The sequence below is a fragment of the Hyla sarda genome, chromosome 6 (genome assembly GCF_029499605.1).
Source record: "Hyla sarda isolate aHylSar1 chromosome 6, aHylSar1.hap1, whole genome shotgun sequence".
Lineage (NCBI taxonomy): Eukaryota > Metazoa > Chordata > Amphibia > Anura > Hylidae > Hyla > Hyla sarda.
In genome coordinates this window covers 284,747,926-284,775,857 of record NC_079194.1, presented here as the reverse complement: position 1 = coordinate 284,775,857, position 27,932 = coordinate 284,747,926, and the positions used below count along the sequence as shown (strand labels likewise).

The 27,932-nt window shown below is 43.6% G+C and overlaps 1 protein-coding gene across 6 annotated transcripts in view; it reads right to left on the bottom strand.

Annotated features, from left to right (window-relative positions):
* Positions 1-10,760: 10,760 nt before the first annotated feature.
* AHNAK (AHNAK nucleoprotein) overlaps positions 10,761-27,932 on the bottom strand; it is a 93,596-nt gene continuing 76,424 nt past the window's right edge. For 4 of the 6 annotated variants that reach the window (XM_056527545.1, XM_056527544.1, XM_056527543.1 and 1 more), the window contains one exon: positions 10,761-27,607. In XM_056527545.1, coding sequence (XP_056383520.1) covers positions 11,678-27,607 — 15,930 coding nt within the window. In that variant the 3' untranslated portion in view covers positions 10,761-11,677. The remainder of the gene's footprint in view (positions 27,608-27,932) is intronic. The other 2 variants (XM_056527548.1, XM_056527547.1) reach the window with 2 other exon arrangements.

Below are 27,932 nucleotides of genomic sequence, written 5' to 3'. Positions count from 1 at the left end.
TAAAGCGTGCGCTTTAAATCAATGCACTGCAGTGGCTTTTGCGGTGCCATAGGCCACCGCCGCCACCACCCGCTTCTCTCCCCCTACCTGTCAGGGTGGTCCGGGCCATCCATCCTTCCTGTAGTGTCCGGCGGCATTCCGGGTGGAGGGTGAACCGGTCCGGGCTGCCCTTCTTCTCCGGGGGTCCTCTTCTCCACTCCGGGCAGGCTCCGGCCTAGTAACGCAGCATAGACGCCGCTGCGCAGTGACGCCCGTGCGCAGCGACGCATCTGACGTCACGGCGTAACGGCGTCTATGCAGCGTACTAGGCCGGAGCCTGCCCGGAGTGGAGAAGAGCACCCCCGGAGAAGAAGGACAGCCCGGACCGGTTCACCCTCCACCCGGAATGCCGCTGGACACTACAGCAAGGATGGATGGCCCGGACCACCCCCATTACGGGTAAGTTTAATTTTTTTTATTGACTCGGAGGGTGGGGGAGGGGCCCGACCGGTATAGCGGTATGGGCAAAGGGTGGGGGAGGGGCCCGACCGGTATAGCGGTATGGGCAAAAATCCATACCGTGGGAGAAAAAAAACGGTATCCGGTTCATACCGGTATACCACCCAGCACTACGGTGGGGGGTGCGACGCGGTGGGTCGAGGGGGGGGGGGGGTGCGGTCGCAGTGCGATGCGGCGGGTCAGGGGGGGGGGGCCGGGGCGGGGAATTATCGGCTTATGGGCAAGGTAATTGCCGATACCGATAATGCCCAAAATCGTGATTATCGGCCTATAATATCGGCCATACCGATAATCGGTCGATCCCGTCTATAGGGAACTGCAGCAAGAAACAAGTATAAAAGCAAAGGTGGGTGTGTGGATGCCATGACGGAAACTGAAACATGAGCACACTGGAGAGGAAGCCCTCGTCAAGTCAAACGGACGGGGAGACACCACACCAGGTTCCCCGCAGCACTGAGATGAGAACACGCCCCCCGTGTGTTACAGAGAGGTACGCTCAGGCAAAGTGCGTGTCCCCACCAGTCGCGATGCACTGGTAAATCCAGCTTACTACTATAGTGATACATTCTATATGGCTGCAGATCGTTATCTTCATTCACTCCCAAACATGTAACGACAGGCCGGTTTTGCCCTTAAGCAAGATGGTGCAAATCTAACAACCTGAGTGCGCTTGTGCACAGTACATATTCCTGCTTACAATGTTGATACACATCGTCACTTCCTGTCTGTTGCTGTCTGTTCCGGTAGTTGTGTATAGCGAAGCGTCTCACGTGGAGAAACATGGTGACATGCACGCCAGGACCTCCCCCTCTGGTACACTAAGGTATCACGAATGAACTATATACACCTGCACGTTTAATAAATTGTAATCAATATACAGTCCCGGTTCTATAATTTTTTTTCACTAGTTTTTAACTTATACATATCGTAGGTTCCCTACTGGTGTTTAATTGTGTATGTATGAACTCCGTATATGTAATCTTATTTTGCACTTTGGCTGTATATTTAATAATTTGTATATAATTATGTATGTTAATGAGTTTTGTAAACTATTTATACTCTGCACTTTGTACCACTTGTTGCTTGACAATGGCCGAAATGTCGCCTCCGATGTCTGGTGAATAAAGCCATACACCCTTTCACCAGGTGTGCTGCTACCTTCTTTAAAGTATATATATATTTTGTGAGAAGGTGACGGGCATTGTGGTTGATGGTCGGTATGTGTCACCAAGGCTCCTGGCCTTGGTAAAGTAAGAGCCGATAATTGTACAGGGTCTGTGCTGCGATGTAGACAGACACTGTTGCTGTAGTAAGGCTGGAAAGCCAATCCGGAGCGGCTCTTACTGGAAATGGTCAAGTGTTGGGTGGGGGCCACTCCCCACAATTCAGGCTGACTTTTGTTGGCTTTAAAGGCAGGCTGATCCACCAGCTGAAGGGGATTTGCATGTTGCAGCTCACACTGCCAGAGAGCTGAATTTTGGAGGACTTTCTTGTGGAGTGTGGAAGCTGGTGAGCAGAGTGCCTGGAGGCTTGGAAACGACTTGCTTGATGCCGCATGGCATGGACTCAGGTGTGAACAAACACCTAAGGAACGCATTTTCTTTGATCTGCATTTAAAGTCTGTTTGCTAAGTCTGAATAAAACACTGAACTTTGATTTGAAAAGTCCTGTTTCCGTGCCTCTATACTGCAACCGCACCTGTCTGCAAGAGCAAGTCATCACAATATATATATATATATATATATATATATATATATATATATATATATATATATATATCACTAGCAACACAATGGGGGAATACATAAAAAAATAGGTGCAGTCTGGATGTGGGCCCCACCTATATGTAGATTCCTATACATGAAAGTGATGCATGTTTTAAAAACACCCTTTTATCTTCCCTTAAAGCAGGGGTCTCAAACTGGTGGCCCTCCAAATGTTGCTAAACTTCAACTTGCAGCATTCCTGACAGCCGTTAGCTGCAGCATATGGCTGTATGGGCATGTCCAGGCACACTGGGAGTTGAAGTTTTGCAACATCTTAAGGGCCACCAGTTTGAGACCTGCCTTAAAGGAAAACTGTCACCCTGATGACTTACACTAAACTCAATACACTGGGTTATAATGTGGGTGACCAGGAATCCAAAGAGGGGTCACTTACTATAATCGGTGCTGTTGGCTGGCGAAGTTCCCCTCCTGAATTCAGAGAATCGCGCACAGGAGGCAGGGCCCGCCCCTGCTTCTTACCGTCTTCTCAATCAGCCGTACCCTTAGTTAGCAGATTCATATTCTGCGACTCCACATCCTAGAGACGTGAGTCGCATGTAACATGAGCGCTGCGCTCTGTCAGTAGAGTGCATGCGCAGGCAGTTTACATACAACTCTCACATGACTTGTTCCAGCAGTCAGAGCTCAGGACGAGAACTGTATGTTTAGAGACTTTTCATTGAGACAGTTGCTTTTGATACTTTTTCAAAAATTTTGTAGCTAGGCAATAGTAACTATTGGAGTGTTCATAAATTTATCAGGTGCAATTTGTCTCACAGTGTGTCGCAAAGCCCTCAAATGGTTGCAAATCTGCACCAGCCCAGACCCGGCTTAAAAAACTGGCTGTGGAGAACGTGTAAAAAGTCGCATTTTGGCACAACTGGTAAAAGATGACGAAAAAGTTTCAGGGGAGGAACCATACAAATTTTGTACTGGAGTGGAATTTCAAAAACATGTGTACTAGCACCGTATCTATCACATGACAAGCAACCATTTAATAAATTTGGCACACATATATATTACCATCTCACAAATTAAAGGTGTAGAAAAACCGATTGCCGTATATACTCAAGTATAAGCCGACCCAAATATAAGCCGAGGCCCCTAATTTCACCCCAAAAACCTGGGAAAACGTATTGACTCGAGTATAAGCCTAGGGTGGGAAATACATCATCTCCCCCTCCCCTATTATCCAGACCCCTCTGTCATCATCCCCCCCGTCATCATCCAGACCCCCATCATTATACCCCCAGTCATCATCACCCTCTGTCAACCCCCCCATCATCATCCAGACCCCCCAGTCATCATCAACCCCTGTCAATATCCCACCATCATCATCCAGATAAGCCATGGGGGGGGGGATCTGGAAGATGACGGGGGGAGTCATCATCCAGATCCCCCCGTTATCATCATCCAGACCCCCCCTCCATCATCACACAGACTCCCCTACTTCATCATACAGAACCCCCCCTCCGTCATTATACAGGGTGAGCCGGTCTGTGTGAGCCATCCATCTTCATAGGGAGGCCCTCTTCTCTGCTCCAGGCCAGCCCCGGACTAGTGATGCTGCGCTGATGCCGCTGTGCAGGGACATCCGTGCGCACCAGACATCCGTGATATCAGGGGCATCCCTGAGCGTCAATGCAGCGTCACTAGTCCCAGTCCGACCCGGAGTGGAGAAGAGGGCCTAGCGGTGAAGATGGACGGCCCGGACCGGCTCACCCTCCCCACCGGAAGGCGGATGGTCCCTGCAGCAAAGATGGCTGGCCCGGAAAACTCTCCTTCCTCCCCATCGGTGACCTGTGCAGAGGTCATTGTGTAGTAAGGGTTAGCAGGTGACCTGTCACCATCACCTATTGTGAATGGCCTAATCCTGTCTACTGAAGTTTTCTCTGCAGAAGAGGAACTGTCAACATATTAGGCTGTAAGGTCAGACTGAAATCTGCAAGATTTTAAAATTATTTTGAAATATCAATGTTACGCCGAGCGCTCCGGGTCCCCGCTCCTCCCCGGAGCGCTCGCTACACTCTCTCCGCTGCAGCGCTCCGGTCAGATCCACTGACCCGGGGCGCTGCGATTCTGCTGCCAGCCGGGATGCGATTCACGATGCGGGTAGCGCCCGCTCGCGATGCGCACCCCGGCTCCCGTACCTGACTCGCTCTCCCTCGGTCCTGTCCCGGCGCGCGCGGCCCCGCTCCCTAGGGCGCGCGCGCGCCGGGTCTTTGCGATTTAAAGGGCCACTGCGCCGCTGATTGGCGCAGTGATTCCAATTAGTGTCTTCACCTGTGCACTTCCCTATATCACCTCACTTCCCCTGCACTTCCCTGCCGGATCTTGTTGCCATTGTGCCAGTGAAAGCGTTCCTTGTATGTTCCTAGCCTGTGTTCCAGACCTCCTGCCGTTGCCCCTGACTACGATCCTTGCTGCCTGCCCCGACCTTCTGCTACGTCCGACCTTGCTTCTGTCTACTCCCTTGTACCGCGCCTATCTTCAGCAGCCAGAGAGGTTGAGCCGTTGCTAGTGGATACGACCTGGTCACTACCGCCGCAGCAAGACCATCCCGCTTTGCGGCGGGCTCTGGTGAAAACCAGTAGTGACTTAGAACCGATCCACTAGCACGGTCCACGCCAATCCCTCTCTGGCACAGAGGATCCACTACCTGCCAGCCGGCATCGTGACAGTAGATCCGGCCATGGATCCCGCTGAAGTTCCTCTGCCAGTTGTCGCTGACCTCACCACGGTGGTCGCCCAGCAGTCACAACAGATAGCGCAACAAGGCCAACAGCTGTCTCAACTGACCGTTATGCTACAACAGTTACTACCACAGCTTCAGCAGTCATCTCCTCCGCCAGCTCCTGCACCTCCTCCGCAGCGAGTGGCCGCTCCTGGGCTACGCCTATCCTTGCCGGATAAATTTGATGGGGACTCTAAGTTTTGCCGTGGCTTTCTTTCCCAATGTTCCCTGCATCTGGAGATGATGTCGGACCTGTTTCCCACTGAAAGGTCTAAGGTGGCTTTCGTAGTCAGCCTTCTGTCCGGAAAAGCCCTGTCATGGGCCACACCGCTCTGGGACCGCAATGATCCTGTCACTGCCTCTGTACACTCCTTCTTCTCGGAAGTCCGAAGTGTCTTTGAGGAACCTGCCCGAGCCTCTTCTGCTGAGACTGCCCTGTTGAACCTGGTCCAGGGTAATTCTTCCGTTGGCGAGTATGCCGTACAATTCCGTACTCTTGCTTCAGAATTGTCCTGGAATAATGAGGCCCTCTGCGCGACCTTTAAAAAAGGCCTATCCAGCAACATTAAAGATGTTCTGGCCGCACGAGAAATTCCTGCTAATCTACATGAACTTATTCACCTAGCCACTCGCATTGACATGCGTTTTTCCGAAAGGCGTCAGGAGCTCCGCCAAGATATGGACTCTGTTCGCACGAGGCGTTTCTTCTCCTCGGCTCCTCTCTCCTCTGGTCCCCTGCAATCTGTTCCTGTGCCTCCCGCCGTGGAGGCTATGCAGGTCGACCGGTCTCGCCTGACACCTCAAGAGAGGACACGACGCCGCATGGAGAACCTCTGCCTGTACTGTGCTAGTACCGAACACTTCCTGAGGGATTGTCCTATCCGTCCTCCCCGCCTGGAAAGACGTCCGCTGACTCCGCACAAAGGAGAGACAGTCCTTGATGTCTACTCTGCTTCTCCACGTCTTACTGTGCCTGTGCGGATGTCTGCCTCTGCCTTCTCCTTCTCTACCGTGGCCTTCTTGGACTCTGGATCTGCAGGAAATTTTATTTTGGCCTCTCTCGTCAACAGGTTCAACATCCCAGTGACCAGTCTCGCCAGACCCCTTTACATCAATTGTGTAAACAATGAAAGATTGGACTGTACCATACGCTTCCGCACGGAGCCCCTTCTAATGAGCATCGGATCTCATCACGAGAGGATTGAACTTTTGGTCCTCCCCAATTGCACCTCGGAAATTCTCCTTGGACTTCCCTGGCTTCAACTTCATTCCCCAACCCTGGATTGGTCCACTGGGGAGATCAAGAGTTGGGGGCCCTCTTGTTCCAAGGACTGTCTAAGACCGGTTCCCAGTAACCCTTGCCGTGACTCTGTGGTTCCCTCAGTAACCGGTCTCCCTAAGGCCTATATGGACTTCGCGGATGTTTTCTGCAAAAAACAAGCTGAGACTCTACCTCCTCACAGGCCTTATGATTGCCCTATCGACCTCCTCCCGGGTACTACTCCACCCCGGGGCAGAATTTATCCTCTCTCTGCCCCAGAGACTCTTGCCATGTCTGAGTATGTCCAGGAAAATTTAAAAAAGGGCTTTATCCGTAAATCCTCCTCTCCTGCCGGAGCTGGATTTTTCTTTGTGTCCAAAAAAGATGGCTCCCTACGTCCTTGCATTGACTACCGCGGTCTTAATAAAATCACGGTTAAGAACCGCTACCCCCTACCCCTCATCTCTGAACTCTTTGATCGCCTCCAAGGTGCCCACATCTTTACTAAATTGGACTTAAGAGGCGCCTATAACCTCATCCGCATCAGAGAGGGGGATGAGTGGAAAACGGCGTTTAACACCAGAGATGGACACTTTGAGTATCTGGTCATGCCCTTTGGCCTGTGCAACGCCCCTGCTGTCTTCCAAGACTTTGTCAATGAAATTTTTCGTAATCTGTTATACTCCTGTGTTGTTGTATATCTGGACGATATCCTAATTTTTTCTGCCAATCTAGAAGAACACCGCCAGCATGTCCGTATGGTTCTTCAGAGACTTCGTGACAATCAACTCTATGCCAAAATTGAGAAATGCCTGTTTGAATGCCAATCTCTTCCTTTTCTAGGATATTTGGTCTCTGGCCAGGGACTACAAATGGATCCAGACAAACTCTCTGCCGTCTTAGATTGGCCACGCCCCTCCGGACTCCGTGCTATCCAACGCTTTTTGGGGTTCGCCAATTATTACAGGCAATTTATTCCACATTTTTCTACCGTTGTGGCTCCTATCGTGGCTTTAACCAAAAAAAATGCCGATCCCAAGTCGTGGCCTCCTCAAGCGGAAGACGCCTTTAAACGACTCAAGTCTGCCTTTTCTTCGGCTCCCGTGCTCTCCAGACCTGACCCTTCCAAACCCTTCCTATTGGAGGTTGATGCCTCCTCAGTGGGAGCTGGAGCTGTTCTTTTACAAAAAAATTCTTCCGGGCATGCTGTCACTTGTGGTTTTTTTTCTAGGACCTTCTCTCCGGCGGAGAGGAACTACTCCATCGGGGATCGAGAGCTTCTAGCCATTAAATTAGCACTTGAGGAATGGAGGCATCTGCTGGAGGGATCAAGATTTCCAGTTATTATTTACACCGACCACAAGAACCTCTCCTACCTCCAGTCTGCCCAACGGCTGAATCCTCGCCAGGCCCGGTGGTCTCTGTTCTTTGCCCGATTTAATTTTGAGATTCACTTTCGTCCTGCCGATAAGAACATTAGGGCCGATGCTCTCTCTCGTTCCTCGGATGCCTCAGAAGTTGAACTCTCTCCGCAACACATCATTCCACCTGACTGCCTGATCTCCACTTCTCCAGCCTCCATCAGGCAAACTCCTCCAGGAAAGACCTTTGTTTCTCCACGCCAACGCCTCGGAATCCTCAAATGGGGTCACTCCTCCCATCTCGCTGGTCATGGGGGCATCAAGAAATCTGTGCAACTCATCTCCCGCTTCTATTGGTGGCCGACTCTGGAGACGGATGTTGTGGACTTTGTGCGAGCCTGCACTATCTGTGCCCGGGATAAGACTCCTCGCCAGAAGCCCGCTGGTTTTCTTCATCCCCTGCCTGTCCCCGAACAGCCTTGGTCTCTGATTGGTATGGATTTTATTACTGATTTACCCCCTTCCCGTGGCAACACTGTTATTTGGGTGGTCGTTGATCGATTCTCCAAAATGGCACATTTCATCCCTCTTCCTGGTCTTCCTTCAGCGCCTCAGTTGGCTAAACAATTTTTTGTACACATTTTTCGTCTTCACGGGTTGCCTACGCAGATCGTCTCGGATAGAGGCGTCCAATTTGTGTCTAAATTCTGGAGGGCTCTCTGTAAACAACTCAAGATTAAATTAAATTTTTCTTCTGCATATCATCCCCAGTCCAATGGACAAGTAGAAAGAATTAACCAAGTCTTGGGTGATTATTTGCGACATTTTGTTTCCTCCCGCCAGGATGACTGGGCAGATCTCCTTCCATGGGCCGAATTCTCGTATAACTTCAGAGTCTCTGAATCTTCCTCCAAATCCCCATTTTTCGTGGTGTACGGCCGTCACCCTCTTCCCCCCCTCCCTACCCCCTTGCCCTCTGGTCTGCCCGCTGTGGATGAAATTTCTCGTGACCTTTCCATTATATGGAGAGAGACCCAAAATTCTCTCTTACAGGCTTCTTCACGCATGAAGAGGTTCGCGGATAAGAAAAGAAGAGCTCCTCCCGTTTTTTCCCCTGGAGACAAGGTATGGCTCTCCGCTAAATATGTCCGCTTCCGTGTCCCTAGCTACAAGTTGGGACCACGCTATCTTGGTCCTTTCAAAATTTTGTGTCAAATTAATCCTGTCTCTTACAAACTTCTTCTTCCTCCTTCTCTTCGTATCCCTAATGCCTTTCACGTCTCTCTTCTTAAACCACTCATCCTCAACCGTTTTTCTCCCAAATCTGTTCCTCCCACTCCTGTTTCCGGCTCCTCGGACATCTTCTCTGTCAAAGAGATCTTAGCCTCTAAAAAGGTCAGAGGGAAAACTTTTTTTTTAGTGGACTGGGAGGGTTGTGGTCCTGAAGAGAGATCCTGGGAACCTGAGGACAACATCCTAGATAAAAGTCTGCTCCTCAGGTTCTCAGGCCCTAAAAAGAGGGGGAGACCCAAGGGGGGGGGGGTACTGTTACGCCGAGCGCTCCGGGTCCCCGCTCCTCCCCGGAGCGCTCGCTACACTCTCTCCGCTGCAGCGCTCCGGTCAGATCCACTGACCCGGGGCGCTGCGATTCTGCTGCCAGCCGGGATGCGATTCACGATGCGGGCAGCGCCCGCTCGCGATGCGCACCCCGGCTCCCGTACCTGACTCGCTCTCCCTCGGTCCTGTCCCGGCGCGCGCGGCCCCGCTCCCTAGGGCGCGCGCGCGCCGGGTCTTTGCGATTTAAAGGGCCACTGCGCCGCTGATTGGCGCAGTGATTCCAATTAGTGTCTTCACCTGTGCACTTCCCTATATCACCTCACTTCCCCTGCACTTCCCTGCCGGATCTTGTTGCCATTGTGCCAGTGAAAGCGTTCCTTGTATGTTCCTAGCCTGTGTTCCAGACCTCCTGCCGTTGCCCCTGACTACGATCCTTGCTGCCTGCCCCGACCTTCTGCTACGTCCGACCTTGCTTCTGTCTACTCCCTTGTACCGTGCCTATCTTCAGCAGCCAGAGAGGTTGAGCCGTTGCTAGTGGATACGACCTGGTCACTACCGCCGCAGCAAGACCATCCCGCTTTGCGGCGGGCTCTGGTGAAAACCAGTAGTGACTTAGAACCGATCCACTAGCACGGTCCACGCCAATCCCTCTCTGGCACAGAGGATCCACTACCTGCCAGCCGGCATCGTGACAATCAATAGTAAAATGAAAATTTGAAAAAAAATCACTACTTTAACTTAAAATTTTTATTTTTAAAAGTATAAAAAAAATTATTTACACACAAAAAATTTTTGCCCGACACATTCCATGGGATTACACACGCAGTTCTTTCCACAAGAGAGAAGTACCAGTTTTGCCTTAATACATTTCCTTCCTTTTAGATACACACTTGGCCAATAAAAAATCAGCACAAATGAATCCAGCCTTAGGGTGCGTTCACACGTGCACATTTTCTGCTACAGATCTGCTGCAGATTTGCTTCAGCAAATTTTGTTGCCCATTGAAGTTAATGGGCAGCAAATCTGCAGCAAAAATATGTATGTGTGAACGCACCCTTAGGGTACACACTGGTGGATTTCATGCAGATTTTCACAGCGTATTTGCTGCAGAAAATCTGCAATGACCATCAACTTCTATGGGTGGGCAGAAAATTCGCAAATCCGCCACTATTGCAGATTTTCCCTGGACCCATTGAAGTCAATGGTAACAAAATCTCCTTTGCAGTAAATCCACCAGTGTGAACGTACCCTAAGGTGGCCATACATTTTCCATAACTGTCGGAAGTCATTCAGCCAACTGTTCTCTCTCCGGGCCTCCTCAAAAACATAAAAAATACGCTCTGGTGCCATCTAATCCCTCCAAGAGCATTACGGTGAAAAATCCATCATGCCTGACCACAACGGGGAGTTGTGTTTCATGTAAATTGTATTTGTTAAAAAAAAAAAAAAAAAACGTAATAGAAAAGATCTAATAAAAAAATTATTATTATTATATACGGTAGCCATCTCGTGTCAAGTGGCACTTATTCCCGAGACAGTGTGTGTATATATAGACAGGACACCTCACAGAACACAGACACAGCTTACTTTTTATAAAGGTTAGAAGCTTTATTTTGACTTAAACAATCCACCGTAACACATTCCTTAATGAAGTGCTTACAGATTTCTGAAGTTAAACTGTTTATTTGAAATCATATATTTACTAGAAATGAAAGCAAATCTTGTTTATGTCCAACAAAATACAAGCGGCAGTTCAGGTATGACAATAGAAGAAGAAATTCTTATAGTACAGATGGGAAAAAAAAGGCATTGAACCATTGGATGCTAAAAATCGGGATTAAACTCTTAAAACAAAAAAAGATGACCAAGACGTCAAATCTTGTCTTTAAATAATGTATCTGTTAAAATTATTTTCCCTATTTGGACAAATGCCAAATTTATAAATATAGGACATGTTAAAAAACCTTTTTTGTGCAAATTTGAAGTCTAGAAAATGGTTAAAACCATAATTGTAGTACAAATGTTAAAAGTTTTACATACGTTTTTTTGTTACTATAGCGTTTCTAAGAATTTCCCAACTTTCAGCTGTCCATCTGGCTCAATGCAAATTTACAGTGTTTTAATTCTTAATAAATCTGTTTGCATCTATCTGTAAAGCCCCACAAAAGAAAAAAAAAAAAAACATAGACTGTAAAAGCAAGTTAAAAAAATAATATGGAAAAATATATTTCCATGTACAAATTCTTATACTCCCAACAGACAATTAAACCATTCACTGCCAGTCATGTTTACATGTAAAATTAGGTTAAGTAGTGAAGGGGTTAATGTGTGCGTGGAATTTATTAGACAACCAAGACATTTTTGTCTGGTCTTTATTTTTTCATTTTTTCTGTATCTCTACTGTTCATTTAAAGAATTATTATATAAAGGCTGCAAAATGTATGTACAAACACACAGATATATATATTTATATACATGCTAGATTTAAAGAGGGGTTTCATTATTTCTTTTTAGCAACTGTAAGTTCCACTTTTGGAAGCTGGATACCGGCTTTTGTGGCACTATCACTGCTTGAGGATGAGGACACTCTGGACTTATGGGAAGAGAGAGAAGCCCCACTTCCTTGGACGTTTTCATCATCACTTAATGTGACCTCATAAGACCCCTTTGATTTAGACCCCAAGCCACCAAATGTGCCGAATTTGATCTTAGATTGCTTGCCTTTCTTTTTACCCCCCTCTGCAGACAATGACGCTTCTGCTTCTAATGTGCCACTTGGTGAGGAGTGTGTTGACTCATCCTTCTCCTCACTTAAAGAGGAAGATCTATGTCTTGTCTTTTTGCTAGTAAACAAGGAAAACTCGTACTTGGCCGGTTTCTCCACCTCAACTCCAGACTCCAGTTCTACATCACCAGAACCCAAACTGCCCTTTAAACCGTGAAGCTCACCCTTTGAACCAGACACTGAGACATCCGGGAGACTAACGTCACCTTTTCCTTTGGATTTAAAGTTCAACTTGGGCATTTTTATTTTAGACTTTTTAATTTTTATGTCACTTTCTTCTAAATCCACACCTGCATGACCAGACTTTGAAAACTGCCCTTCTGCAGAAGGAAAATCTACATCAACTCCCACCTCTCGCCCTGACAGCTCAGGTCCAGAAGCTGTAAATTTTGGCATCATAAGTCTGGGAAAGGTAACTCTGCCAGGAGAGCTTTCTAGATCTATGTTTAATGGTTTCACATTCCATTCTCCTTCAACTTTAGGACCGGTCAGATCACCCTCTACTTTTGGCCCTGCTATTCTTAGACCACCAGGCCCTTGTAAGTAGCCCGCACCACCTGAAAAGTCTCCCTTCAGATCTACACCTTGTCCACCAACATTAATTCCGGGAACAGAGAATTTACTTCCAGATGATGTCTGTAATGAAGGTCCTTTTATATGCAAGTCTGAAACTCCAGCTTTACCAGAAATCTCAGCTTCTGGTCTACTTAGAGACAATTCCCCTGTAGGTAACTTAACATTGGGCCCTTGCCATTGAGGACCAGACAATCCTACCTGAGTGTCAATACCTTTCACATTTATACCTGGCAAATTAACTCCAGCCGAACTTCCAAAATCTCCTTCAATCTTTGGTCCTTTAAAACTCATTTCAATGTCTGACGCAGATACTTTTGGCAAAGTGATGTCAGCTGCAGGTGCAGTAATGGAAGGGCCTTGGAGGCTGGCATCTAGCTTTGGGGTTTTGAATTTTGTATCAAAGTTAACATCTGATCCACCTGCAAGGGAGCTTGAAATACCAAATCCGGGCAGATTAGCTTTTGCACTTGACCCAGAAATGTCTATTTTGGGAGCATTTACATCAACATTAACAGAGCCTACTTTATCAGCTTTAATTTTTGGTCCTTGCAAATTCATGCCAATATCTGGAACAGAAATTTTGGGTGCAGAGGTGTCAACAGAAAGATTGGGCAACTCGCTGCTAATATTAATTGTACCAGGTTTGACATCTAGGCTGGGGGCTGCTACATCAATTTTTGGGCCAGATAGATCAATATTTCCTTTAGAAAGTGAAAGATCTGCCTCTGGAACATCTACCTTTGGACCTGACATACTGAACCCTGGAAGTTTAAATTTAGATTTTTTCATTTTTACATCAGGACCTTCAATGCTTACTCCTGAAGATGATAAATTTGATTCTGGCAATTTTACTCCACCACCAATATCTAAATCTGGCGTCTTTATATCAGCTTTGGGGCTTTTTGGAGACTTAATATCAAACTCCACATCAGGAAAATAAAGTTTTCCAAATAATGGTTTTCGGGTTTTAGGTGCTTTTAAGCCAACCTCTGTCTTTATTCCTGCATCTCCACCTGACACATTTAAATCAACATCAGGTGCATTAAGATTTATGTCATTGTCGATATTAGGTGCACTTACATCAAAACCACCCTTTTTGCCTTTAATTTTTGGGCCACTCATGTGAATTTTTGGCATTTTAAATTTACCCTTTTTCCCCTTACCACTGATATTTACTTCAGGCATTTCTGAATCAAAATCTACTTCGGGAACAGCAACATCTACAGAAGGGGCTTTCAATTCCCCTTTAGGAGACTTGATGCCAAAACCAAACTTTGGTTTCTTAACTTTTGGCATTTTCACATTACCCTCAGGGATGTCAATGTCTATATCCATTCCTGGGCTTTTTAGCTCACCTTCTAATTTTGGTCCAGTGACATCAAAATCTCCTTTTAGATTTGGAGTTTTCAGATTTATATCTCCTAGTTTTGGACCAGAAAGGTCAGCATCCCCTTTAATTTTGGGTCCTTTCAAACTTATTTCTGGCATGGATACATCTGGGAGGTTCAGAGAAGGCATCTTAAATTTAGATCCTTTAATCTTTCCATCAACATCTAAATCTGGTGTCTCAATGTCAACTCCTGGGCCCTTAACATCAACTTTGGGTCCTTTTAACTCTCCATCAACTTTTGGACCCTTGAGATTTAAGTCAAAGTCTGGCATGGATACTTTTGGTAAATTCATATTCATTGATGGCATCTTAAAATTTGGACCTTTCAACTTCCCTTCTGGGCCCTCAAAATCAATCTCAGGGGCCTGTACATCTACATTTGGACCAGATACATCAAAGTCTCCTTTGGGTAGGCTAACATCTATATCTGGTCCTTCTAGTTTTGGCCCTGACATACCAAATTTAGGCATTTTAAACTTGGGCATTTTAAACTTTCCTTCTGGATCTTTCACGTTGATATCTGGTGCACCTAATTCAATGCTAGGGCATTCAACATCTACACTGGGACCTTTCAAATCTCCTTCAAATTTAGGACCTTTAAGATTGAGATCGACATCAGGCATGGACATTTTTGAAAGATTCATTGATGGCATTTTAAACCTGGAACCTTTGACTTTTCCATCAATGTCAATGTCAGGAGCCTCAAGATCAACTTCTGGGCCTTTGATATCAACTTTGGGGCCTTTCAAATCTCCCTCAACTTTTGGGCCTTTCAGATTTAAGTCAAAGTCAGGCATGGATACTTTTGGTAAATTCATATTCATTGATGGCATCCTAAAATTTGGACCTTTCAACTTCCCTTCTGGGCCCTCAATATCAATCTCAGGGGCCTTTAGATCTACATTTGGACCAGATATATCAAAGTCTCCTTTGGGTAAGCTAACATCTACATCTGGTCCTTCAACTTTTGGACCTGACATACCAAATTTTGGCATTTTAAATTTTGGCATTTTAAATCTTCCTTCTGAGCCCTTCAAATTGATATCTGGTGTCTCTAATTCAAAGTCAGGACCTTCAAAGTCCACTTTAGGACCTTTTATGTCAACATTGGGACCTTTTAAGTCTCCTTCAAATTTAGGACCTTTCAGATTGAGATCGACATCAGGCATGGACATTTTTGAAAGATTCATTGATGGCATTTTGAACTTGGGACCTTTGACTTTTCCATCAACATCTATTTCAGGAGCATCAAGGTCAACTTCTGGACCTTTGATATCAACTTTGGGGCCTTTCAAATCTCCCTCAACTTTAGGACCTTTCAGATTTAAGTCAAAGTCAGGCATGGATACTTTTGGTAAATTCATACTCATTGATGGCATCTTAAAATTTGGACCTTTAAACTTCCCTTCTGGGCCCTCAAAATCAATCTCAGGGGCCTGTACATCTACATTTGGACCAGATACATCAAAGTCTCCTTTGGGTAGGCTAACATCTATATCTGGTCCTTCTAGTTTTGGCCCTGACATACCAAATTTAGGCATTTTAAACTTGGGCATTTTAAACTTTCCTTCTGGATCTTTCACGTTGATATCTGGTGCACCTAATTCAATGCTAGGGCATTCAACATCTACACTGGGACCTTTCAAATCTCCTTCAAATTTAGGACCTTTAAGATTGAGATCGACATCAGGCATGGACATTTTTGAAAGATTCATTGATGGCATTTTAAACCTGGAACCTTTGACTTTTCCATCAATGTCAATGTCAGGAGCCTCAAGATCAACTTCTGGGCCTTTGATATCAACTTTGGGGCCTTTCAAATCTCCCTCAACTTTTGGGCCTTTCAGATTTAAGTCAAAGTCAGGCATGGATACTTTTGGTAAATTCATATTCATTGATGGCATCCTAAAATTTGGACCTTTCAACTTCCCTTCTGGGCCCTCAATATCAATCTCAGGGGCCTTTAGATCTACATTTGGACCAGATATATCAAAGTCTCCTTTGGGTAAGCTAACATCTACATCTGGTCCTTCAACTTTTGGACCTGACATACCAAATTTTGGCATTTTAAATTTTGGCATTTTAAATCTTCCTTCTGAGCCCTTCAAATTGATATCTGGTGTCTCTAATTCAAAGTCAGGACCTTCAAAGTCCACTTTAGGACCTTTTATGTCAACATTGGGACCTTTTAAGTCTCCTTCAAATTTAGGACCTTTCAGATTGAGATCGACATCAGGCATGGACATTTTTGAAAGATTCATTGATGGCATTTTGAACTTGGGACCTTTGACTTTTCCATCAACATCTATTTCAGGAGCATCAAGGTCAACTTCTGGACCTTTGATATCAACTTTGGGGCCTTTCAAATCTCCCTCAACTTTAGGACCTTTCAGATTTAAGTCAAAGTCAGGCATGGATACTTTTGGTAAATTCATACTCATTGATGGCATCTTAAAATTTGGACCTTTAAACTTCCCTTCTGGGCCCTCAAAATCAATCTCAGGGGCCTGTACATCTACATTTGGACCAGATACATCAAAGTCTCCTTTGGGTAGGCTAACATCTATATCTGGTCCTTCTAGTTTTGGCCCTGACATACCAAATTTAGGCATTTTAAACTTGGGCATTTTAAACTTTCCTTCTGGATCTTTCACGTTGATATCTGGTGCACCTAATTCAATGCTAGGGCATTCAACATCTACACTGGGACCTTTCAAATCTCCTTCAAATTTAGGACCTTTAAGATTGAGATCGACATCAGGCATGGACATTTTTGAAAGATTCATTGATGGCATTTTAAACCTGGAACCTTTGACTTTTCCATCAATGTCAATGTCAGGAGCCTCAAGATCAACTTCTGGGCCTTTGATATCAACTTTGGGGCCTTTCAAATCTCCCTCAACTTTTGGGCCTTTCAGATTTAAGTCAAAGTCAGGCATGGATACTTTTGGTAAATTCATATTCATTGATGGCATCCTAAAATTTGGACCTTTCAACTTCCCTTCTGGGCCCTCAATATCAATCTCAGGGGCCTTTAGATCTACATTTGGACCAGATATATCAAAGTCTCCTTTGGGTAAGCTAACATCTACATCTGGTCCTTCAACTTTTGGACCTGACATACCAAATTTTGGCATTTTAAATTTTGGCATTTTAAATCTTCCTTCTGAGCCCTTCAAATTGATATCTGGTGTCTCTAATTCAAAGTCAGGACCTTCAAAGTCCACTTTAGGACCTTTTATGTCAACATTGGGACCTTTTAAGTCTCCTTCAAATTTAGGACCTTTCAGATTGAGATCGACATCAGGCATGGACATTTTTGAAAGATTCATTGATGGCATTTTGAACTTGGGACCTTTGACTTTTCCATCAACATCTATTTCAGGAGCATCAAGGTCAACTTCTGGACCTTTGATATCAACTTTGGGGCCTTTCAAATCTCCCTCAACTTTAGGACCTTTCAGATTTAAGTCAAAGTCAGGCATGGATACTTTTGGTAAATTCATACTCATTGATGGCATCTTAAAATTTGGACCTTTAAACTTCCCTTCTGGGCCCTCAAAATCAATCTCAGGGGCCTGTACATCTACATTTGGACCAGATACATCAAAGTCTCCTTTGGGTAGGCTAACATCTATATCTGGTCCTTCTAGTTTTGGCCCTGACATACCAAATTTAGGCATTTTAAACTTGGGCATTTTAAACTTTCCTTCTGGATCTTTCACGTTGATATCTGGTGCACCTAATTCAATGCTAGGGCATTCAACATCTACACTGGGACCTTTCAAATCTCCTTCAAATTTAGGACCTTTAAGATTGAGATCGACATCAGGCATGGACATTTTTGAAAGATTCATTGATGGCATTTTAAACCTGGAACCTTTGACTTTTCCATCAACATCTATTTCAGGAGCATCAAGGTCAACTTCTGGGCCTTTGATATCAACTTTGGGGCCTTTCAAATCTCCCTCAACTTTAGGACCTTTCAGATTTAAGTCAAAGTCAGGCATGGATACTTTTGGTAAATTAAAGTTTATTGATGGCATCTTAAAATTCGGGCCTTTTAACTTCCCCTCTGGGCCCTCAATGTCAATCTGAGGGGCCTGAATATCTACATTCGGACCAGATATATCAACTTCTCCTTTAGGTAAGCTGACATCTATATCTGGCCCTTCTAGTTTTGGCCCTGACATACCAAATTTGGGCATTTTAAATTTGGGCATTTTAATCCTTCCTTCTGGGTCTTTTAAATTGATATCTGGTGCCCCCATTTCAAGGCTAGGACCTTCAACATTCAATTCTGGGCCTTTCATGTCAACACTGGGACCTTTCAAATCTCCTCCAAGTTTAGGGCCTTTCAGATTGAGGTCAACATCAGGCATGGACATTTTTGAAAGATTCATTGATGGCATTTTGAACTTAGGACCTTTGACTTTTCCATCAACATCTATTTCTGGAGCATCAAGGTCCACTTTGGGACCTTTGATATCGACTTTGGGGCCTTTCAAATCTCCCTCAATTTTTGGACCTTTTAAATTTAAATCAAAATCTGGCATGGATACTTTTGGCATATTGATAATCATGGATGGCATCTTAAAATTTGGACCTTTCAACTTCCCTTCTGGGCCCTCAATATCAACCTCAGGGGCCTGTATATCTACATTTGGACCAGATATATCAAATTCTCCTTTGGGTAGGCTAACATCTATATCTGGTCCTTCCACCTTTGGTCCTGACATACCAAATTTGGGCATTTTAAATTTAGGCATTTTAAACTTTCCTTCTGAGCCCAAATGGACATCTGGTGGCCCTAATTCTAGGCCTGGACCTTCAACATCCAACTCAGGACCTTTTTTGTCAACATTGGGACCTTTCAAATCTCCTTCAAGTTTAGGACCTTTCAGATTAAGATCAACATCAGGCATGGACATTTTTGGAAGATGCATCTTAAATTTGGGACCTTTAACTTTTCCATCAACATCTATATCTGCCTCAATATCAGGGCTGTTTACATCAATTTTAGGCCCTTTCAAATCGCCTTCAAATTTAGGTCCTTTCATATTTAATTCGACATCTGGTACTGACACTTTAGGACTTGTAATAGTTAATGATGGCATTTTAAATTTTGGAGATTTACCCTTTGCTTCCAAATTAGGAATGTCTACATCAGGTCCGCTAACATCAATGTCAGTTTTTGGAACCTTCATGTCAACACTAGCTGATTTGCTCCCTGAAAAGTTAAATTTTGGAAGTCTAAATCTAGATTTTTTAACCTTTGCCTCAGGTACATCAATGTCTACGTCAGGCAACCCAACTCCTATTTCTGGTCGTTTAAGACTTCCTCCCTTTGCTGTAACATCTAGGTCACCTTTAACCTTTGGCCCTTTCAGATTAAGATCTAGATCTGGCATGGATACACTTGGTTTTGAAAATCCCCATGATGGCATCTTAAATTTAGAGCCTTTAACTTTACCCTCTGGTAACTCAACAGATAATGAAGGACTTGGAACTTCTAACTCAGGACCTTTAATTTCAATTTTTGGATCTTTTATATCAGCTTCTATCTTTGCATCAGGTCCGTCTATTCCCCCTTTTAGTTTGGGTCCTTTTACATTGACATCTATGTCAGGCATCTCTGCAGAGGGGCCAGAAAAGCCAAACTTAGGCATTTTAAATTTTGGCATTTTCAGTTTTCCCTCAGGTCCTTCTAGATTACCACTGGGTACTTCAAGGTCAAAATCTGAACCTTTTAAGTCTCCCTCAAGTTTTGGAAGTTTAATATCACCCCCTTCAATATCAGCTCCTGCTTTTAACTTCGGTCCTTTCAAATTAAGATCAATATCCGGAATAGAAATCTTTGGCATGTTAATATCCAATGAAGGCATCTTCATTTTAGGACCTTTAAGTTTGCCTTCCGGACCCTCAATATCTATCTCTGGAGCTTTTACATCAATGGCTGGCCCTTTCAGGTCTACATCCAAGTTTGGACTAGAAATATCTGCCTCCCCACTCTTCCACTTAGGGCCTTTTATATTTAGGTCAACATCTGGCATAGACATTTTATGTAAATTCATATTCATTGAGGGCATCTTAAATTTTGGACCTTTCACTTTACTGTCAGGGCTGTCAAATTCCATATCTGGTCCAGATACATCAAGATCAGCTTTTGGTAGGTTAATTTCACCAGTGCCTTCAACATTTGGCCCAGAGAAACCAAACTTTGGCATTTTAAATTTGGGCATTTTTAGTTTTCCTTCTGGACCTTCAGCATCAACATCCGGCATTCCTATATCCAACTCTGGACCTTTTAACTCTCCTTCTACTTTGGATACTGTATAATCAGCTTTTCCTTTCCAGTTTGGACCTTTCAAATTCAAATCAACATCAGGCATGGACATTTTTGGAAGATTTACTGAAGGCATCTGGAACTTTGGACCTTTTACTTTGCCATCAAGGTCTACATCTGGTGCCTTAATGTCAACTTTAGGACCTTTTAGATTAATGTCAAAATCTGGCATGGACATTTTTGGAAGCTTTACTGAAGGCATCTGGAACTTTGAACCTTTTACTTTGCCATCAAGGTCTATATCTGGTGCTTCAAGGTCTAACTCTGGTGCCTTTATGTCAACTTTAGGACCTTTCACGTCTCCTCCTATTTTGGGGCCTTTCAAATTCAAATCAAAATCTGGCATGGACATTTTTGGAAGATCTACTGAAGGCATCTGGAACTTTGGACCTTTTACTTTGCCATCAAGGTCTACATCTGGTGCCTTAATGTCGACTTTAGGGCCTTTTAGATCTCCTTCAACTTTAGGACCTTTTAGATTAATGTCAAAATCTGGCATGGACATTTTTGGAAGCTTTACTGAAGGCATCTGGAACTTTGAACCTTTTACTTTGCCATCAAGGTCTATATCTGGTGCTTCAAGGTCTAACTCTGGTGCCTTTATGTCAACTATAGGACCTTTCACGTCTCCTCCTATTTTGGGGCCTTTCAAATTCAAATCAAAATCTGGCATGGACATTTTTGGAAGATCTACTGAAGGCATCTGGAACTTTGGACCTTTTACTTTGCCATCAAGGTCTACATCTGGTGCCTTAATGTCGACTTTAGGGCCTTTTAGATCTCCTTCAACTTTAGGACCTTTTAGATTAATGTCAAAATCTGGCATGGACATTTTTGGAAGCTTTACTGAAGGCATCTGGAACTTTGAACCTTTTACTTTGCCATCAAGGTCTATATCTGGTGCTTCTAGGTCTAACTCTGGTGCCTTTATGTCAACTTTAGGACCTTTCACGTCTCCTCCTATTTTGGGGCCTTTCAAATTCAAATCAAAATCTGGCATGGACATTTTTGGAAGATCTACTGAAGGCATCTGGAACTTGGGACCTTTTACTTTGCCATCAAGGTCTACATCTGGTGCCTTAATGTCGACTTTAGGGCCTTTTAGATCTCCTTCAACTTTAGGACCTTTTAGATTAATGTCAAAATCTGGCATGGACATTTTTGGAAGCTTTACTGAAGGCATCTGGAACTTTGAACCTTTTACTTTGCCATCAAGGTCTATATCTGGTGCTTCTAGGTCTAACTCTGGTGCCTTTATGTCAACTTTAGGACCTTTCACGTCTCCTCCTATTTTGGGGCCTTTCAAATTCAAATCAAAATCTGGCATGGACATTTTTGGAAGATCTACTGAAGGCATCTGGAACTTTGGGCCTTTTACTTTGCCATCAAGGTCTACATCTGGTGCCTTAATGTCGACTTTAGGGCCTTTTAGATCTCCTTCAACTTTAGGACCTTTTAGATTAATGTCAAAATCTGGCATGGACATTTTTGGAAGCTTTACTGAAGGCATCTGGAACTTTGAACCTTTTACTTTGCCATCAAGGTCTATATCTGGTGCTTCTAGGTCTAACTCTGGTGCCTTTATGTCAACTTTAGGACCTTTCACGTCTCCTCCTATTTTGGGGCCTTTCAAATTCAAATCAAAATCTGGCATGGACATTTTTGGAAGATCTACTGAAGGCATCTGGAACTTTGGGCCTTTTACTTTGCCATCAAGGTCTACATCTGGTGCCTTAATGTCGACTTTAGGGCCTTTTAGATCTCCTTCAACTTTAGGACCTTTTAGATTAATGTCAAAATCTGGCATGGACATTTTTGGAAGCTTTACTGAAGGCATCTGGAACTTTGAACCTTTTACTTTGCCATCAAGGTCTATATCTGGTGCTTCTAGGTCTAACTCTGGTGCCTTTATGTCAACTTTAGGACCTTTCACGTCTCCTCCTATTTTGGGGCCTTTCAAATTCAAATCAAAATCTGGCAAGGACATTTTTGGAAGATCTACTGAAGGCATCTGGAACTTTGGGCCTTTTACTTTGCCATCAAGGTCTACATCTGGTGCCTTAATGTCGACTTTAGGGCCTTTTAGATCTCCTTCAACTTTAGGACCTTTCACGTCTCCTCCTATTTTGGGGCCTTTCAAATTCATATCAAAATCTGGCATGGACATTTTTGGAAGCTTTACTGAAGGCATCTGAAACTTTGGACCTTTTACTTTGCAATCAATGTCTACATCTGGTCCTTCTAGATCTACCTCTGGTGCCTTAATGTCAACTTTTGGGCCTTTCACATCCCCTTCAATTTTAGGACCCTTTAGATTAATGTCAAAATCTGGCATAGACATATTTGGAAAATTTACTGAAGGCATCTTGAACTTTGAACCTTTTACTTTGCAATCAATGTTTGCATCTGGAGCTTCTAGATCTACCTCTGGTGCTTTAATGTCAACTTTGGGGCCTTTTAGATCTCCTTCAACCTTAGGACCTTTGAGATTAATGTCAAAATCTGGCATGGACATTTTTGGAGGATTTACTGAAGGCATCTTGAATTTTGGACCTTTTACTTTGCCATCAATGTCTACATCTGTGGCTTCTAAGTCTACTTCTGGCACCTTAATGTCAACTTTAGGGCCTTTAAGGTCCCCCTCAACTTTTGGACCTTTCAGATTAATGTCAAAATCTGGCATGGACATTTTTGGAAAATTTACAGAGGACATCTGGAATTTTGAACCTTTTACTTTGCCATCAATGTCTACGTCTGGTGCTTCAAGGTCTACTTCTGGTGCCTTAATGTCAACTTTGGGGCCCGTTAGATCTCCTTCAATCTTAGGACCTTTAATACTAAAATCAGGTTTAGAAAATTTGGGCATATTAAAATTCATTGAGGGCATTTTAAATTTGGAACCTTTTACTTTAATATCAGACGCAGCAACATCTAATTCTGGCCCAGACAAGTCAAGGTCAGCTTTAGGAATATTAACATCCAGTTCAGGAGATTCAACGCTGGGTCCTGAAAACCCAAACTTAGGCATTTTAAACTTGGGAATTTTTACGTTTCCTTCTGGACTCTCTACATCAAACTCTGGACCCTTTATGTCAACGTCAAGACCCTTTACCTCTCCTTCTGCTTTCGGTAAGGAAATATCTGCTCCTCCTTTCCAATTTGGGCCTTTAATATTCAAATCAACATCAGGCATGGACATTTTTGGAAAATTAACTGAAGGCTTCTTGAACTTTGGACCTTTGACTTTGCCATCAATGTCTACATCAGGGGTTTCAAAATCCACTCCAGGAGCCATAATGTCAACATTAGGGCCTTTTAGCTCTCCTTCCATCTTAGGACCTTTCATACTCAGATCAACATCCGGCTTAGACATTTTTGGTAGATTAAAATTAATTGAGGGCATCTTAAATTTTGAACCCTTTACCTTAACTTCAGGTGTTTCAACATCTATATCTGGCCCAGACAGATCAAGTTCAGCTTTGGGAAGACTAATATCCCCTTCAGGAGCTTCAATATTTGGTCCTGAAATACCAAACTTTGGCATTTTAAATTTAGGCATTTTAAATTTTCCTTCTTGACCATGGAGCTCTAAACCTGGACCAGCAATATCAGCCTCTGGTGCCTTTATGTCAACTTTAGGACCTTTCACATCTCCTTTCAAGTTTAAATCAATATCCGGCATGGACATTTTTGGAAGATTTACTGAAGGCATCTGGAACTTTGGACCTTTTACTTTGCCATGAATGTCTACATCCGGGGCTTCTAGGTCTACCTCTGGCGCTTTAATGTCAACTTTGGGGCATTTTAGATCTCCTTCAACTTTAGGACCTTTCAGATTAATGTCAAAATCTGGCATGGACATTTTTGGAAGATTTACTGAAGATTTACTGAATTTTGGACCTTTTACTTTGCCATCAATGTCTATATCCGGGGCTTCAAGGTCTACCTCTGGTGCTTTAATGTAAACTTTGGGGCCTTTTAGATCTCCTTCAACTTTAGAACCTTTCAGATTAACATTAAAATCTGGCATTGACATTTTTGGAAGATTTTCTGAAGGCATCTTGAATTTTGGACCTTTTACTTTGCCATCAATGTCTAAATCTGGAGTCTCAAGGTGAACTTCTGGTGCCTTAATATCAGTTGTTTTAAGATCTAGTTCTGGACCTTCTAATTTAGGGCCTGCAATTTCAGCATCTCCTCTCCACTTGGGACCTTTCAAATTTAAGTCAACATCAGGCATAGAAACCTTTGGCATATTAATATTCATTGATGGCATCTTAAATTTTGGTCCTTTTATTTTTCCCTCGGGTCCTTTTATATCTAATTCAGGTAACTCAACATTAGCATCTAGACCTTTTACCTCTCCTTCAATTTTTGGTACTGAAATTTCAGCATCTACATGAGGACCACTTAATTCAATGTCTCCTTTAGGCAGTTTAATGTCTGAACCTTCTGCTTTAAAACCAGAAAAGCCAAATTTTGGCATGTTAAATTTGGGAGCTTTTATTTTACCCTTTCCCTCCAAATCTACATCTGGAACAGCAAGTTCAACCTCAGGTGTGTTGATATCAATTTCTGGACCTTTTAAATTCCCCTCCACTTTGGAACCAGACAATCCAAACTTGGGCATTTTAAATTTAGGCATTTTAAGCTTTCCTTCTGCACCTTTCAGATTTATATCTGGTGCTTCTAGGTCAACTTCTGGAGCTTTAACATCTAATTCTGGACACTTAATTTCACCTTTCAAATCACCTTCTAGTTTTGGACCCTTCAGGTTTAGATCAACATCAGGCATAGACATTTTTGGAAGCTTAACTGAGGGCATCTTGAATTTGGATCCTTTGGTGTCAATATCTATTACTGGAGCCTCAAGGTCCATTTCTGGACCTTTAATGTCAACTGTGGGACCTTTTATACCGCCTTCCAGTTTAGGACCTTTTAGATTTAGATCTACATCTGGCACAGATACGGTTGGTAACCTAATATCTGGGGTCTGCACATTAAATTTAGGGCCTTTCACTCTACTTTCTGGGACACTAATATTTACATTTGGACCAGATATATCAATATTTCCAGTAGGGAGACTTACATCTGGACCTTCCAGTTTTGGTTTAGAAATACCGAACTTTGGCATTTGAAATTTAGGCATTTTAAGTTTTCCTTCTGCATCATTAAGACTGATATCTGGCATCTGTAGATCTATCTCTGGAGTCTTAACATTTGCTTCTGGGACTTTCATGTCAAGATTAGAACCTTGTAAGTCATGTTTTGGACCTTTTAGACTGAGATCAGTATCAGGCAAAGACACCGTTGGAAGCTGAACTGATGGAGCCTTTATTTTGAAATCATTTACCTTTCCAACTAAATCTGGGGCTTCAATGTCAATTTCTGATGATTTTATATTAACTTTGGGACCCTGCAAACCACTTCCAAGCTTAGTGCCTTTAAGACCGAGATTAGCATCAGGGATAGACATTTTTGGAAGATCTGCTGAAGGTATTTTGAATTTTGGACCTTTTACTTTCCCTTCTAGATCTATGTCTGGGGCCTGAAGGTCAACCTCTGGACCCTTAATGTTAAGTTTGGGCGCTTTCCAGTCTCCATCCACTTTAGGACCTTTAAGGCTATAATCAACCTCAGGCATAGTAGTGTTCGGTAAGTTGACATTAACAGATTGTGTATTAAGCTTAGAACCACTAACATCCATCTTGGCATCAATGGCACTTACATCTCCTTTGGGTAGGGTAACATCAACATGTGGCATTTCAACATTTGACATACCAAACTTTGGCATTTTGAATTTAGGCACATTAAATGTACCTTCTGTGTCTCCTACATCAATTTTTGGGGCTACTAGGTCAACTTCTGGTACTTTAATATTTCCTTCTAATCTAGGACCTTTAAGATCAGCTTCAGATTTTGGAAGTTGCACTGATGGAGCTTTTAAATCAACATTAGGACCTTTCACATGAATGCCACCTCTACTTGCAATATCAGCTTGGGGGTATGATAGATTAATCCCACCTTCTGCTTTAGAGTCTGACACACCAAATTTAGGCATATTAAACTTTGGCATTTTCAGTCTTCCTTCTACATCTGCAATACCTACATTCCCCTGCTGACCCTCAATGGACACTTTCGAAATCTCCACACTTTTAGAAGCAATGTTAACCTCTGGACTCTTAACACCAAGTTTTACATCATGTTCAAGTCCAACACCTGAAATCCCAGTCTCCAGCCTCCTACTAGAACCTTTAGTATCTATACTTACACCGGGCATAGACATTTTTGCTACATTAACGCCCCATGTCTCGCTTTTACCCTCTGTTGTTCCTTTAAGTGTCAAGTCAGGTGGAGTAATCTCTTTGCTTGTTTCTGAGACACCAAATTTTGGCATTTTAAATGATGGAATATGTATGTTTCCTGAAGAGTTTTCAAGCTCTGTATTAGTTCCTTTTAAATTCACCGTCTGTCCTGTTAGGTTTACTCTTCCTTCAAATCCAGGAGTAATGTCCACATGGGCACCAGCACTGTGTAAGTCTACTTTAGGTGCATGGATGTCTCCAGTCACATTAATAAACCGGGACGGTGTTGAAGAAATGTTTAAATCGGTTTTTGGTAGTCTAACATTTGTAGATGAGCTTTCGATTTGCAGACCCCCAGGCTTCTTGACATCCAAGTGGGACCCCTTTGATGTTGTAACAGATGACTGGAAGCCAACTGTAGAAGTAACTGAAGTGGTCCCATGACTTGCTGAAGTATCATATTCCGGTGTTTTTATTTTCAGCCCAATGTCCTTCACTCCGATATCATGTTCTCCTCCAAATCTGGACATTTTGACATCAATTTTCTTTTCATAACTCTGGAATTTTGGTCCAGAGACGCTTACATCAGGCATGTGCATGCCTACAGAGGCTTGACTACTGACCTGAGCATTGGCATCATATTCACCTTCAGGAAATTCCAATGTCCCACCCTGTCCTGAATATCTCATAGTGGTGGTGTGAACATTGTATTCTCCACTTGTCTGCAAGCTTTTCCCAGACGCATCAAAACCAGGAATTCGGATGACGGTTTTACCTTCCTCTGTTCCTACACTGGTCTTTGAAATCTCAGTTAGTTCATGACGGGGTATCTTGAGCTTGTATTCAGGGCTACTTATATCAATCTCTTTTGAGTCTTTTGATCCTGTCACATCCACAGTATAAGCAGTGACTTTCCGGGTAACCGTGATGGTCCTTGTCTGGGTCTCTGGTTCTAGAGTCTCATCAGACTTCAGACGCGGCTTAATCTTTTTTGCGTAGATTCGTCTGTACTCTGCATCGTCTCCACTCTGTAAAACATACATGGTTTTAGGAGATACTAACTAGGAAAAAAAAGTGACACTTCTAATAAAATCTAATATACCAAGCACATCGACAGGAAACGGTTAGGGCCCATCCACACTGCTGAATTTTTGCCTGAAAAATTCTGCCCCTTGTTTTCAAGGAGATTCTGCTGCAGTGGAAAGTTCTGCAATGAAAAATTCAGGACCTGCCAAACATGTTCATTCTTTTGGCAGAATTCCGCACAGACTGCATTGTCATCTATGGAGACGACGCAGTCCTACCGCAGATTGATTTTGGTGTAGCCCGCTGCAGAAGGATTGCTACCCAAAA